We start from the raw sequence: 13369 nt of genomic DNA, 5'->3' as shown, positions 1-13369 counted from the left end.
GGGACAACCCTAACGCGGACGATGGGCAGCATCCATTGCACATGAGCGCTGGGATGAGTGGAGCACACAGGCAGCCGCTTATCCACCCACGCACGCCACAAGGTTACGTACATACTCAGGCAGTCATACGTACAAAAGAGAAAACAAGCAAACAAGAACAGGCTCATACATGCATGGGCCTTGGGGTGGGACATGCTCGTGACCGAATGTAACGAGAGGGGGGACAGGGTGACAGCCCCGTCCACCCACCACCACCACCACCACCGGAGCAGCAGTGACTCGTAGAACAGTAACAGGAAGCAGCTACCGGCAGCGCAGCGAGTGGGTCAGCGCTTTAGCCGCTGATGTGCTAAGGATGACGCGATCTCTACAGTGATTCAACTATACACTCACACAACAGCACCCGTGCTGAAGCGCACAAGCTTTAGTGGCAGAGAAGCGGCAATAGCGGCTACAATAGCAGCCGCAGCGAGAGCGAGCTGTGTTCACTGGATGGAGTATGTCTCTCTTTCCCTGTGGGCGGGTGGGTGAGGCATAGCGGACATCGAGAGAGGGTGGGAGCAGTAAGAGGAGGAGAAAGCGAGAGAGAAACGGTGCGAAGGAAACAGGAGCGACGACGAATGGTGGCTGTGGTAGTATCTGTGTGCCTGTACGTGCCTGTCACTGCGCCTCCTGGGAGAGGAGGAGGAGGAGGAGAGAATGTGGGTATGCACGTGTACCTCTACGCAAAGAAGAGCACACCTGCCTACATGCTGGTCTCTCAGCGCCGTCCCCCCCCTTCGCCCCCTTCTCCACCTCGGACTCTCTTCCCCTCCCCCTTCTTCCTGCCAAGACGAAACAAAGCCACACGCACCCCACCCTTCAGCCCCCTTCCTCTTCTTTCATGTCTTTTCGTTTGCATCCCACACCTCGCCTGAACATTCCCCGCCTCTCATACACGCGTTTCTTTCGTTATTTCGCTGCTCTCGTGTCCCTCTCCCTCTCTGCCTACACGTATGCGTGTATGTGCCTTGTCCCCCCCTCCCCTCCCCCCTCTTCGGTGCCTTTTCCGCCTCGCCGAACTCAAACCTTGCGTGCCCCCCTCCCTGCCCCTCCCCCACCCGCACTGACGCGCCACACTTCCCTCTCTCCACTCTCTCTCTCCCCCATACGACGCGGAAGAATAACCAAAAAAAAAGAGCGCAAAAGCGATATAGACGATTTCGTGGCCTCAAAAGTTCACCCGTTTCGAACGCCGCCCTCCCTCCTCCCTCTCTCGCTTTCTCTTTTCCAGTCTCCGTGAGTGTCTTGATCTTGTACGTGTGTGTGTGTGTGTGCGTGTGTGTGTTGCGGTGTTTGCCCCTCCCCCCTCTTTCTCCTCCTCGTGTCTCTCTCTCTTTCGTTTGCTTCTGTATTCGTTCATACGACACGTCCAGCATCATCGCCCCCACCACCACCACCACCACTATTTCCACTGTTCTAAGCATAATCAATCCCACTAAAACTATCGCTTCCTTTGATCCTCTTAGCTCTCTGACGCGCGCGGTGATTCACTCTTCTTGCGTTGTGGAGCATTCGTCCCTCTGCGCGTTGTTGTTGTGCATCTCAAGGGGTGTCTTGGACTGGCGCTGTTGGTGGGTTCTTGTCTTCTGCATACCCTTCACCCTTTCGGCGTGCGTTCGCGTGTCTGCGGCTGACTCTCCGCACAGTGGTTGGGTTGGATTAGGTTCTCTCTCTCTCTTGTTTTCTGGCCCCTCCTGTAGCGCTACTCGGGGGACGCACACGAAGAGGCGGGTGCTTTGCATGCCCTTTTCTCAGCTTTTCTCTCTTTAAAGTGAAACAGAGAGAACAACACGGGGGGGGGGGTGGACACGTCATCATGAGTGCCTGCACTGTCTATGTAACCGGCATGCCAGCCTCGGCGACGGAGGATGACATTTTTGACTTCTTCACTCGAATCGGCAACGTGGCAGAGGTGCACATGCCCTCCACGGAGCAGCAGCAGCAGCAGCAGCCGACTTCCGGAATCGCGCCGACTGTGGAGGTCGTCTTCGACAAACCCGAGGATGCCGTCAGTGCTGTGTCGATCAGCGGCAGCGACTTCCAGGAGGACATCCCAATCTACATCTCCGCTGTGGCACCAACCGCCGCTGCGATGGGGGAGCCGGAGGTCCTCGCTAAGACCCCCGCTGCTGACGCTGTCGGCGATACCAACGGCAACGCGACTGCAGCCGCAGCTCCAGCGGAACCGGGCACCAGCTTGCCGGTACGTCGTTCCGCGGAGACCGAGAGGACATCCAAGAATAAGATTTTGGTCACGTCGATTTTTCCTCATACAACGCGGGCGCAGTTGCGCGACGCCTTCGGTGCGTGCGGAGCCATCTGCGACCTCCACCTGATTCCCGCCCGCCACATGGCTTTCGTGGGCTACGTGACGGATGAGGCGTACAAGAAGGCCTTGAAGCTTGATGGAACCAATGTGAACGGCAGTCCCGTCGTCGTGCGGCCTTGTCCTCCACGCGATGATGCGTCTGCGCCTGCGTCCCGGCGCGACGCGTCGCGCCACGGCAATGACGGCGCCGGTGCCTCTGGGCCGAAACGGCGGGCGCTGGACGTCCGCGTCGTCGTCCACGGCGTCCCCTCTGACGTCACCAAGGAGGCGCTGCGCGCTTTCTTCTCCCCCGACTGCGGGCCGATAACAGACGTGTACGTCAAGCCAGAGATCGGCGTTGCGTTTGTGGCCTTCACCTCGGCCGAGAATGCCAAGCGGGCCATCAGTAAGTCGGGCGAGACTTTTATGGGGACCCGTGTGAAGGTGGAGCAACGACTTCCGCTGATCTGCCGCCGGTGCGACAAAGAGGGACACGTGGCGGCACAGTGCAAGGAGCATTCGCGCGACTCCCAACGCTACAGCAACGAGCGCCATCGCCGTCGTCGCTCTTCCTCTTCCTCGTCCGATCGCGACCGCCGTCGCCGTCGCCGCTCTGACTCGCTTGACTGCGACCGCCGTCGCCACTCGCGCAGCCGCAGCCCGCCGCGTCGCCGCCGTCACAGCCGCAGCCCGCCACGTCACCGCCGTCAAAAGGAAAGCAAAAGAGACTAAAACGAGGGCGATGTGTGCGTAACGGCAGTAGTGGGGTGTGTAGGCGAGCGCTGCGCCCCAGTGCGCCCCTGTTTCCCTCTTGACGAGCCCAATAACGCCTTGGAGGCGATTCCCGGGGAGTTGAGGGCTGGAAAAAAAGAGAGAGAGGAAGGCGAGTAGCATAAGACGGCGCAGAGATGCTGAGGTGCCCGACGTTGCGGATAAAGTGTTGTGTGTGTGTGTGTGTATGCAGACGTGTGTATGGAGAGGCGGCAGGCAGCTTGACGATCTCACGGGAAAAAAAGGTGTTGCGGTTTGTTTTTCGTTTGTGAGCGATCTGCGCATCTCTTTGGTACTTCTGGGGGTGCTCGTGTTCGTGGTATGCGTGGGGCTTTCTCTTTCTCTCCTCTCCCTTATTTCTTCGTTTGACTGTTTGTCTGTCTTCTACATCATGCAGTGCGCCTCTCGTTGTGTGGTAATGACGCAGACTAACATGACCCTGCGCGTAGCAAGGAAACAGACCCCTCAGCCAAGAGGGCGCCTCATCCCCAGCTACCTACACTGTCACTGCAGTCGTACAGGGCGGCGATGCTATAGCGGGTTTGCGGGTGTGGATGAGTGTGGAAAGAACCAGACCAAGGGTGCACTGGTTTTAGGTGCCGAAGGGGGAGGGGGAGAGGATGCGCTTCCCTTCCCGTTGCTCTCTCTCTCTCTCTCGCCCCGTCGATGCGATCCGCAGTGGAGACGATGCATTTTGCTCTCATGTAGCATGTTTGACGCACACGCCCACCTGCGCACTGCCATCAACCCTTCCCTCTGTACCCATCGCTGTTTCTTGTTCGCTCTACATTTCGCATGACCGCAACTCATGACAGTCGCATGTACGAGGAGATTCTGTGCGTGTGTGCGCCTGTCGCCCTCTCTCGTTCTCCGCCTTCAGCATTGCCCCTTCACCTTGCCTTTCCTCTCCCTCCCTCGCTACCCTTTCCATACGCACCAGTTCAGCATATCCGCATCGCTGGGACAGCAGGAATTCAGTTCTGTGACAGGCAGGAAAAGCACAAATTGGTGACGCAAGCACTCACGACCGTACACCTTTACTCACGCGTCAGTCCCCCACAAACACACTCATACATAAAGGGGAAAAGAAAAGCGGACCTGTGCGAGCACAACTTTCGTCTCGACGAGGACTTCGTCGAACGCAACAACTCGTGCTGTTTTTCTCAAGTGAGCGATACGGATCATCGACGAAGAAAAAGAAGAGAAACGGCGCGCACCGATTGCCTTCAGTCTCCGCGTTTCACTGTGCTCTGCGTGTCTGTGACTGCACTTGACATAGAGCAAAACTTGAGCACCTCTCTCGCTTTCCCTCTGCCCAACAGGCGCCGCGCATTCGCATATCTCCTCCCATGATGAGCGCCAACGAGACCAACACGGGCCGTAAGGTCCTCATAGCCGATCTGCCGATGATGTGGCCGAGCGACATGCGCCGTTTCGAGAAGGAGGGTGGTGTATGGGGGCAGCAGTTTAGGCAGCGGCGCTATCAGCTCACCTTTGCGTTGACTCTGTCTGCAGCGTCAACACTTCTTGGGTCGTGGTACGTCGTGATGCGGCGCAGGAACACGTACTTTGTGCTCTTCTCCACCTTCAGCGGCTTCTCGGTGCTCGGTTTCTGTATTGGTATGTCCCTCGCCCCGCTGTGGTACGAGAACGTGGCGAACAACAAGGAGACATCTATGATGCGGCGGGTGTGGTGGGCGAAGGAGTGCGCCAAGCACTGGGACTACTCGCAAGTGAACAAGGATCGCTGGGTGGCGTCGTACCCCAAGGCTGTGCATCCCGACATGAAGATCCAGTAGGTTAGCAAAAGCGAAAAACTCAGCCTCCCCCTCTTCTCCCCTCGGGACGCGGTTGTGTGAGTGTGCGTGTGCGTCCAGGCTCGTATCGACGCGTCAACCCGTCCTCGTAAATCGGCGATGGCTCTCATGTTGGCTGTACGTGTATGCTAGCACATATGCCGAACAAGGCTTGCTGTAGCTTTTGGTAGCCCCCCTTTTTCTCCCTTGCTTTCTTTTTCGTTTGCTTCGTCAATAGCGTCTCTGGTGACAGGGAGACACCCCAGTGCGTGGTGTCGTAGGGCCCGGTGCCCCCGCTCTCTCTCTCTCTCTCTGTGGGGAGCCTGCGCCACCTCTCGGGGTGGTCCTGGTGGGGCCGTGCTCGGGTGGCTGGGCCGGTGCGTTGCTGCAGCGCGCGCGTCCACGGGTGCTTCGCGCCACGCGATGGGCCCTGTGTGAGAGAGGCCGAGGGTGTGGTGGGGGGCTTACCCTCGTGTACCACAGCAGCGAATGGGCGCGCTGACCAGCGAAAGCTTTGATAGTGGTCACCCTTCCCCCTGCGCCTGACCCACTCACTGACTCCCAGTCAACCACGGATTCGCGGGTGTGTTTGTCTAAATGCGCATTTGTGCGCCTGACGTGGCACGCGTGTGCGCAGGCCTCAGCATCGACTCCACTACCCGGCGCTTCCAGGTTCGCTTACACTCTCGTAGAAGGCCATTCACCAGCACGCGTTTTACGAGCCAATCGTGGCATACACGTTCTCTCGGTGTCGCTTTCTCGTCCCCTGCGCTTCTTCCCTCCTCCCTCCCACCCCCAAAGCACAGGTCACTTTTGCCTTCTTCACTGGGGCATCAGTGGACCGAAATAAAGCACGAAACGAGGAATGAATTGAGCAGCAATGGTAGCACCAAGAGAGAGAGAGCGAGGGCAAACGCGAGGGGTGCGATGGTTGCGCTTATAGCAGATGCGCAGAGACGCGCACACATGATTGAGCATTGTTGCTAGTGGTTATGGTAAGGTTGGGGAGTGGATTGGGCGGATGTGTGCAAACGATTTTTCGTGTGTTGAACTCTTGGCGCGCATCTCCACAACCCACTCCTTCGTCTCTCTCCCTCCTCCGTCCTTCCATGCCTACGGTATACGTCAGGATTAACCTACATGTGCACGTCCCCCCCCCCGTAGGCCTTCGTGTGTGCGTTGCATTTTTGTAAGACAAACACTCAGCAGCGGATCGACGGTTGAGGTGCCATGAAGGCCACACTCAAAGTCACCACCCCGCAGACGACAGACCAGCACGGGAGGTCAGGAGAGGAGTTGGTGTGTCGCCTTGCCATTTTTTCCTCGTGGCGTTCGCTTACTTCTCCCTCCCTCCTTCATAACACCTCACTTCTCCCCCTTATTTTGGTGTGCGGAAGACAACGCGCTTGGCCTCTGCGTCTCACTTCGCGACGAGGACATTTCTCAGCAGGCTACACCCACATCCTCACACAGACACACAGCCTCCTACACGCCATCCCCCCCTCGCTCGCTCTTTCGCTTTCTGTCGCCGATGGAATCTCGACTCACCCGGAGGGAGGTGGACGTGGTGCTTGCAGAGCAGGAGTTGCAGGGCCAGCTGGCTCGCGTCTACTACAATCTTGTTTTGCGGCAGCGCACTTACCGTACTCACCTCGACTACATCAAGAAGATTCATGACATGATACGCGACATGGAAGGTCGGGTCAAGGCCCTGACGCCGTTTCACGCGTCAAGCGGGCTGTAGCGCTCAGGTAGAGGCCCTCGTGATGACGCAGCATGGCGGCACCGCACGCCAGATCACACAGCTCCATGCCTGTGTAGTCGCTGGCGTGCGCGCTCAGCATGATGCGTTTCCCTTCCCTCATCAACGCTCTTCTCGCTCATTTTCTGTCTCTTCTCGGATGATGGCGGGTCGCCGGGTTTTGTCTTCTGTTCCTCTCCTCTCCTCTGCTGCTGCTGCTGCTGCTGCTGTGTCTTGCCGTCCATGTGCCCCCCTCTTACCAGAAGAAATGACAAGGAACAGCATGGAGAGCACGCAAAACTACCCCGAAGGAAGTTCCCCTACTCCTTAAAATGCCTCTGCTGAACCAGCGACTTATGTAGGTCATGCTGACACTTCGCTGGAATGCAAGGCTTCGCGCTTGTCCCTCCTACCTCTTCCTCCCCTCTCCCCTGCTGGCTCGCCTTGTGTCTTCATCTGTACCGATATGGACAGAAACCAAGTGAAAAGCAGCGCATCATTGCGCTCAACCCCCGGTCTACACCTCTCCCCCGCTACATGACGGCTAGAGGCTGCAGTACACGAAAGTATACCTGCCCACGTACCCTTGCGTCTCCAGAGGCGGACGAACTCCACTGAGTTTAACGAGATGAGAGACATGGCAGCTTCACTCACTCGTATGCTGTAACTTCTGACGCCACTCTCTCTCTCTATGACCGTACTCACTCATACATCTCTCTTCTACACTCGCTCTTTCTCTCCTGTTATACGACCTCCCTCCCCTACTCGTCGATATCGAGTACGAAGAGAGAAAGGAGGCGGGGGGGGGGGAGGGGGCAGACGCGTCAAGGAGCGGCGGCAGTCTCTCTCGCTTTCTTTCTGCTTCATTCTTCCATCGTTTATGTGCTTCCTCTTTCCCTTGCCTCCTTTTGAAAGCGTCTTGACTTCCCGTCTTCTCTCTTTCCTCTTCCCCATTCTCTGAAGCCCGATAGCGGGTCTGGCCTGCACACCCCTCACTGTCGCGCTTGCCTCTTTTGCTCCTCTATTGATTTTCAAATTCTCTACACTTCATCTTCTCTCTCTCTCTCTGTGTGGGGAGGCCGAGCAGCCCCCCTCCCCTTCTATGCCTGCCGACGCCGAGCCACCCCTCGGAGTGGCCCTGGCGGGGCCGTGCTCGGGTGGCTGGGCCGGCGCGTTGCTGCGGCGCGCGCGTCCACGGCTGCTTCGCGCCACGCGATGGGCCCTGTGTGAGACAGGCCGGGTGTGTGGTGGGGGACTTGCCTTCCTGTACCACGGCAGCGAATGGGCAGTGGGGGAAGAAAACGAAAGGCGTCTCTCCCTTTGTCATGAGCGTGAGTGATGGTGGTGTGTGTATGTGTGTGTGTGTGTGTGCTTCTCTGTGTTTTGAGAGACGCGTTTGCTGCTTGATCTGCCGGCATCTTTGCCTTCGCACCTCGCGGTGCCCCAATCTGAAGTTTGGCTCTTTCTGTTGTACTATGCCATCAATCGTGCGGAGGCGCGGTTCGTTTTTTCTTCTCTCTGCATATTTCCCTATCCGTAGTCATCTCTGCTGCTCCTCCTCCTCCTTCCTACATCTTATCACTGTCGCTGTTGAGGCTCTACCTCTGGTGCGGTCAAATCATAGTTGCTCGTCGAGTTTCCCTTTTCTATCGCTTTGATGTAGACCTCTACATCATCCGCATCTCTTGCTCCTGCTGCCGCCACTGGTCTTTTCACCGCTATACCCACCGCTACCTCTTCTTCCTCCTGCTTCACACTGGAAATGTTGTCGACCGTGCCGCTGAATGATGTCGCTGACAGCGGAGCTCTGAATACCAGCAGCGGGAGTCAAGCTTGCGCTGCCAATGGCGCATCCTCTGCAGCTGATGATGCGTTGAAAGCGCAGGTCCCCGGACGGGAGGGGGCCCGGGCGAGCAGGGTTGATGGTGGCGGAGACGGCAATAGGAGAAGTGACGCCACCGTTAGGGTTGGTGACGTCGGCGTTGATCCGGTCGATGTGTTTCCTCTCACCAGCTCTCCCCGCCTTACTGCAGAGTGGCGTACAGGCAGTGGCTGTCGTGGCACTTCTGCCAGAGAAGCCGACGTTTCTCCGCTACGTGACAACGAGGTCTTCTCCGCAGAGCACGTTGCTGAGGAGTTCTCTGACCGTTTAGTAACCGAGGCAGCTCCAGTCGACACACTACTCTTGACCTCTGTCGAGGAGCAGCAGCCGCGCGACTCAATGCCCGACATTCCCGCCGTGGTTGTCCTCCGCCACCGTATGGGCAGCAGCATGGTCGTCCTGAAGCCGCATCAGCGAAAGTCCTACAGCCGCCACGACCTGGAGAGCTTTATTCTCTACAAAGAACAGAAGTACAACGCTGTGAACGTCCTCTGGCGCTTTTCCATCCTGCTGCTGCTTGTGTTCAGTTTCTCGGTCTTCTGCCTTGTCCTCAGCACGTTCACGACGGAGTGGTTAGGCGTGCAGAGCAACAACTCGTTCTTGTCCGTCGGGTTGTTTTTCTCGTGCCGCAATCCGCCCCTGCACACGTGCACGTCGTGGCAGAGCTCGCGACTGGAGTGGACCGTCGTGGACCCTGTCACGGAGGCCACACTGTGCCATGCATCTGCGGGGTTCGTGCGTCGCTTTAGCGGGGCGCTGTGGACGATGGGGACTCTGCAGCTCCTCTGCGAGGTGGCGGCGCTGGTTCTGAGCCTGTGGATCACGGCTCGCCCGACCCGTAGTGGTGCACTTGTCCTTCTAATTTTTGATTTCCTGCTGAGCGTTTGCAGCGGTATTGTGACCCTGATTTTGTTTACCTCCTACACTTCTTGTCTGCGGCGCACCTGCGATGGCGAGCGCGTGCCAGGCGGTGCGTGCGACGTGCGCTACCGCTACGGGTACCGGCTGCACATCGGCTCTGTCGCCGTACATGGGCTACTGCTCGTGCTCGCGCTGTGCATGCATAGCTACATCCACAACATCCGTGTCACGTCGCGCGACCACCTTCTAACAGAGCGTCGCCGACTCTCCCACAGAGCTCAAGCTGGAGAGAGTATTGTGCGTATGCTGGACTCGCCGACAACTGCTGGCGTTGCAGGTGACAATGGTGGTGACAGCTGTGCTCGCAGTACCCCGGATGCCATCCGAACAACCTTGCCTCTGGATGAACATCAGCCTGTGGGGCAGCCGAGTACTGCCGCCGCTGGTCCAAGCGGCGCAATAGTGACTGTCTCCGACCGTGCCGTTGCAGCCCCTTCGAACAATCGAGGTCGTGCCGATCAAGGCGGCTGCGAGGGTGGCGGTGCGAGCGGCAACGCAGCTCATCACAACAGTGACCATGGGCGCAACAATGCTACAGCGACTACGTTAACAAAGCCGGCTCGTGACTCGCCTTCTGTGCAGGATAGCGAGCTACATGTCTTCTTTGCCGATGCGCCGGGCGGCGCAGACAACGATGGGGGCTCTGCTTTGCTCAGAGACGGTCGATCTCGCCGCCATCTACAGCATCAGTCAGTGTCGACGCTTCCCTTTGGCGATGGCCGTGCCCGCGCTCCTGCTGCTGAAACGACGGCGGCATCCAACGCGTCAGGGCACAGCACGGACAGCAGCTTTGTGACGCGTGAGCGGAGCGTCGGTACCGCGGCGGCGGACGATAGCGGCAATGACCAACGTCAGTGTCGTGACCGGCAGAGAACATCGCCAGAGAATTCTTTACTTCTACACACAGGTCATCAGTACAGCGCTGGACCGCAGATGGCAACGGCACAGCCTTCACTGACCTCGAAAAGGCAGAAACAGAGCCTACCACACAAGCTGCGTGCAACACCGGTTTATCGGCAAGGCCGCAAGCACCAAAACATGTTTCTCCGCTTCTTCAGCCGAAAGCACGACTCCAACTACCTTACCGCCGCGGAGCTTGGCGTGCCAATCGCCGGCGCAACTGACTGGGTCTACGATGACCGCAGTGACATGTTCTACTCGTTCGACCAAAACATGTTCTGGGACCCGCTGACGCAGGAGTACTACAACTGCGCCTTGAGGTCATGGCAGGAATCGCCGGACCAGATCGTTGGGGTCCATGACATCTTGGATCGCATGCTTGAGCGCCCGCCGAATAGCCGCCGCAGTGGCGACTGATTTTATCGCTGGAACAGCGAGGATGCACTTACGCTACGTGACAGCCCCCACGGGCTTGGACACCGACGACGATGATGTGCGCTCGAGTGGCGGTGTTTAGACGGAGCTGCGGCGGCAGTGATCACGGCAGCATCTGCGACCGCCTCCCGCACGAGGACTGCATGAATTGGCCCGGATGGTGAAGGCAGACTGAGCTAGTACCCTCCCCCAGCAACCGGCAGAAGAGTGGCGAGACGGGTGAATGAAGAGCTGACCTTCACCAGCGCTCCGGCTGGAAGTACGTTGCTGCTGTCCGCCAAGAGTTCGATGTAGAGTTAGTCCGAAAAGTATTTCTTTCTCCTGGCACGTGTGTTGATGAGTGCGTACGCGCTTTTAGGAGTAGGAGCGCTGCGGCTCGTGCGTGTGTGTGCTGCTTCGTCGTTGTATTTGATGTTCGTCTTTCGGTCAGTTTATTCCCTCTTCATACATGCAAGGACGAGCAGGCTCTCTTCTGCAATCCGCGTCTTGCGTGGCGGATGGGGTGGCTGGGGATGCATCTCTTTTCTCCCCCTCTCCCACATGTATTTCAAAGTAGATGAGACAGCGGACGTCTCTGTTCCACAGCCCTGCTGCTTTCCATGGCGAACTACGCGTTGTGTCGGTCAGGCACACGCACCTGCGCAAGCAAAACAAAGAGAGAAGCGGGGCTGGACGCGCCGGATACGAAAGGGACATTATGCTGGGACGCGCACGCCCGGCACCCCCCCCCTCCCCCCCTCCCCCCGCTGCCATTACCACTGATGTCTTCCTCCTTGCCAACGGCCGTGTCACTCTTTTCCTTTTCAAGGGCTCCGTGATGGGGCAGTGTTCTCCTTACTGGGCAACGAAGAAGGCACGTTGTCTCTGCATATGGATGAGTGTCGGGAGGAGAGAGAGGGGGGGGGCCTGTACATTGCTGGATCGCGTGTGCCTCCCTTCCCTCCTCTCTCTCGCATCGAATGCATTACGCCTTCTCATCCCCGCCTCTCTCGTTCTCTCTCACTCGCCCAAACACTCTATGCATGTACATATGTATGTATGTATACAGAAAACAGCAGAAGTCCCCCTGTTACCCCCCAGCTGTGTACAGAGAGACTCACTCGCTTGCCTATATGCCAACTCACACAGACCTGTTTGGCGACGTACACTGACACACAACACAGGCAAGAGTTGATGGGGCAGCAGCGGGGGAAGAAAGCAGCGCCGTCCAAGTCAGCCGCGGTGGATGCGACTACAAGTGTGCTTGACCCGTCGCCGTTCTTTTCTCTAGGCTGCGCTACTTTCACCGACGCCGTCGCCATCGCCAAGGTCGTCTCCGTCGTGCTTCCACAACACCACTTGCGTGACCGCAGCATCCTGCATGCGACACTGCTGAAGAAGCTGCTCCACCGCACTTACGAGCCATCCGCAGAGGACCTCGCTCAACAGGAGCTCTCGCAGCAGGAGGCCCACAATGGCGGCAAGCCAGACCACAGTGCACACAGCTCACTTGATAGTTATGCGGCTCCGACGTCACCATCCTCTTCGTCGACGCCTTACGTGATTGTTCACATCAAGTCCGCCGAGGTCCACGCTGACACGGCTCTTCAGGTGAACCCACGCGGTGATGTGCAGGTGAACATAATGGTAACTCTTGTCGCAGCACGTCTCCAGCACGGGATCTGCGCCGGTGTCTCGGAGGCGTCACCGTTCACGTCATGCATGCAAGTGCGGGTGCCGACAGTGGCCGTGCCTGCAGCGGTGGCAGCCAGGGGCAACGCAGATGACGTGGCAGCATTGCTGCTCGGGGGTGCTTCGGTGTCCGGCACCGACAATGTGTCGCAGGAGGACAAGGAGGTGGAGCCGAGCAGCGGTGACGCAGCTGTCAATGCCTCCACTCCAGCCGCCGCTGCTGCTGCTGCTGCTGCGAAGCACAAGTGCCGCACTGACATCCCCGAAAATGAGCAGCTGCGCGTGACAGCGCGGTGCCTTGAGGACGAGTCGATCGTACCAGGACAAGCAGTCCTGCTCATCTCTGAGCCGGCTGCCATGCGTTGCATCGGTATCCGCCCACCGCGTGCGGCACCAGGCCCATTTTTCTTCACCGAAAGGACACCGCCGTCAGCGCAGTCCTCCAGCGGGGCGGCAGCAGACGAGGCCGAGGCGACACCGAAGAGGCGAGCGCGCAAGTCGCGCGCCTCCGCCGGCGGCACATATGGCGCTAGACCAGCGCGTCGCATCGTGGCCATCGAGTGCGCCATCCCGGAGAGAGGTGGGGAGGGCGATGCAGCGGCAGGCATCCGTAAGGGCTCGCATAAGCGACCACGCACTTCATTGAATTCATCATGAGTGATGAAGTTGAAGGAGATGGAGGGCAGGCGTGCAGAGGGCGTTAAGAGAAATCAGGAATGATGGTTGGGTGGTGATGGTGGTGGTGGTGGACAGCGATGTCCCTGTTCTTTGTGTGCGTCGCTGCTGAGCCTCTCCAACGCAACGCATCCATCCTCCTCGTGCTTGCTCCATCTCACAATTTGGCCGTCTTCCCTTTCTCCCGCCATCTACCTCTCTTTTCCTTTTTTGCTCATCATCTACCA

The 13369-nt window shown here is 58.3% G+C and overlaps 5 protein-coding genes across 5 annotated transcripts, besides 2 other annotated features; all 5 read left to right on the top strand.

Moving 5' to 3' along the window:
* Positions 1–1858: 1858 nt before the first annotated feature.
* LPMP_272100 (RNA-binding protein, putative) lies at positions 1859–3082 on the top strand (the record flags this gene model as incomplete). The annotated part of the gene is made up of 1 exon (XM_010701994.1): positions 1859–3082. The coding sequence occupies one exon, from the start codon at positions 1859–1861 to the stop codon at positions 3080–3082; it is 1224 nt and encodes a 407-aa protein (XP_010700296.1).
* A 1391-nt stretch (positions 3083–4473) lies between these two features.
* LPMP_272090 (hypothetical protein) lies at positions 4474–4920 on the top strand (the record flags this gene model as incomplete). Its single annotated transcript, XM_010701993.1, has 1 exon — positions 4474–4920. The coding sequence occupies one exon, from the start codon at positions 4474–4476 to the stop codon at positions 4918–4920; it is 447 nt and encodes a 148-aa protein (XP_010700295.1).
* A 320-nt stretch (positions 4921–5240) lies between these two features.
* Positions 5241–5419: a repeat region.
* Positions 5420–6448: 1029 nt separating this feature from the next.
* LPMP_272080 (hypothetical protein) lies at positions 6449–6661 on the top strand (the record flags this gene model as incomplete). The annotated part of the gene is made up of 1 exon (XM_010701992.1): positions 6449–6661. One exon carries the CDS (start codon positions 6449–6451, stop codon positions 6659–6661), a length of 213 nt encoding a protein of 70 aa, XP_010700294.1.
* Positions 6662–7801: 1140 nt separating this feature from the next.
* Positions 7802–7946: a repeat region.
* A 933-nt stretch (positions 7947–8879) lies between these two features.
* On the top strand, positions 8880–10778 carry LPMP_272070 (hypothetical protein; the record flags this gene model as incomplete). The annotated part of the gene is made up of 1 exon (XM_010701991.1): positions 8880–10778. One exon carries the CDS (start codon positions 8880–8882, stop codon positions 10776–10778), a length of 1899 nt encoding a protein of 632 aa, XP_010700293.1.
* Positions 10779–11969: 1191 nt separating this feature from the next.
* LPMP_272060 (hypothetical protein) lies at positions 11970–13124 on the top strand (the record flags this gene model as incomplete). The annotated part of the gene is made up of 1 exon (XM_010701990.1): positions 11970–13124. The coding sequence occupies one exon, from the start codon at positions 11970–11972 to the stop codon at positions 13122–13124; it is 1155 nt and encodes a 384-aa protein (XP_010700292.1).
* Positions 13125–13369: the final 245 nt, after the last annotated feature.

This window comes from Leishmania panamensis, assembly GCF_000755165.1.
Source record: "Leishmania panamensis strain MHOM/PA/94/PSC-1 chromosome 27 sequence".
Taxonomy (NCBI): Eukaryota; Euglenozoa; class Kinetoplastea; order Trypanosomatida; family Trypanosomatidae; genus Leishmania; species Leishmania panamensis.
Note: the sequence above shows the minus strand (reverse complement) of the source record. Positions and strands in the feature narration are given on the sequence as shown.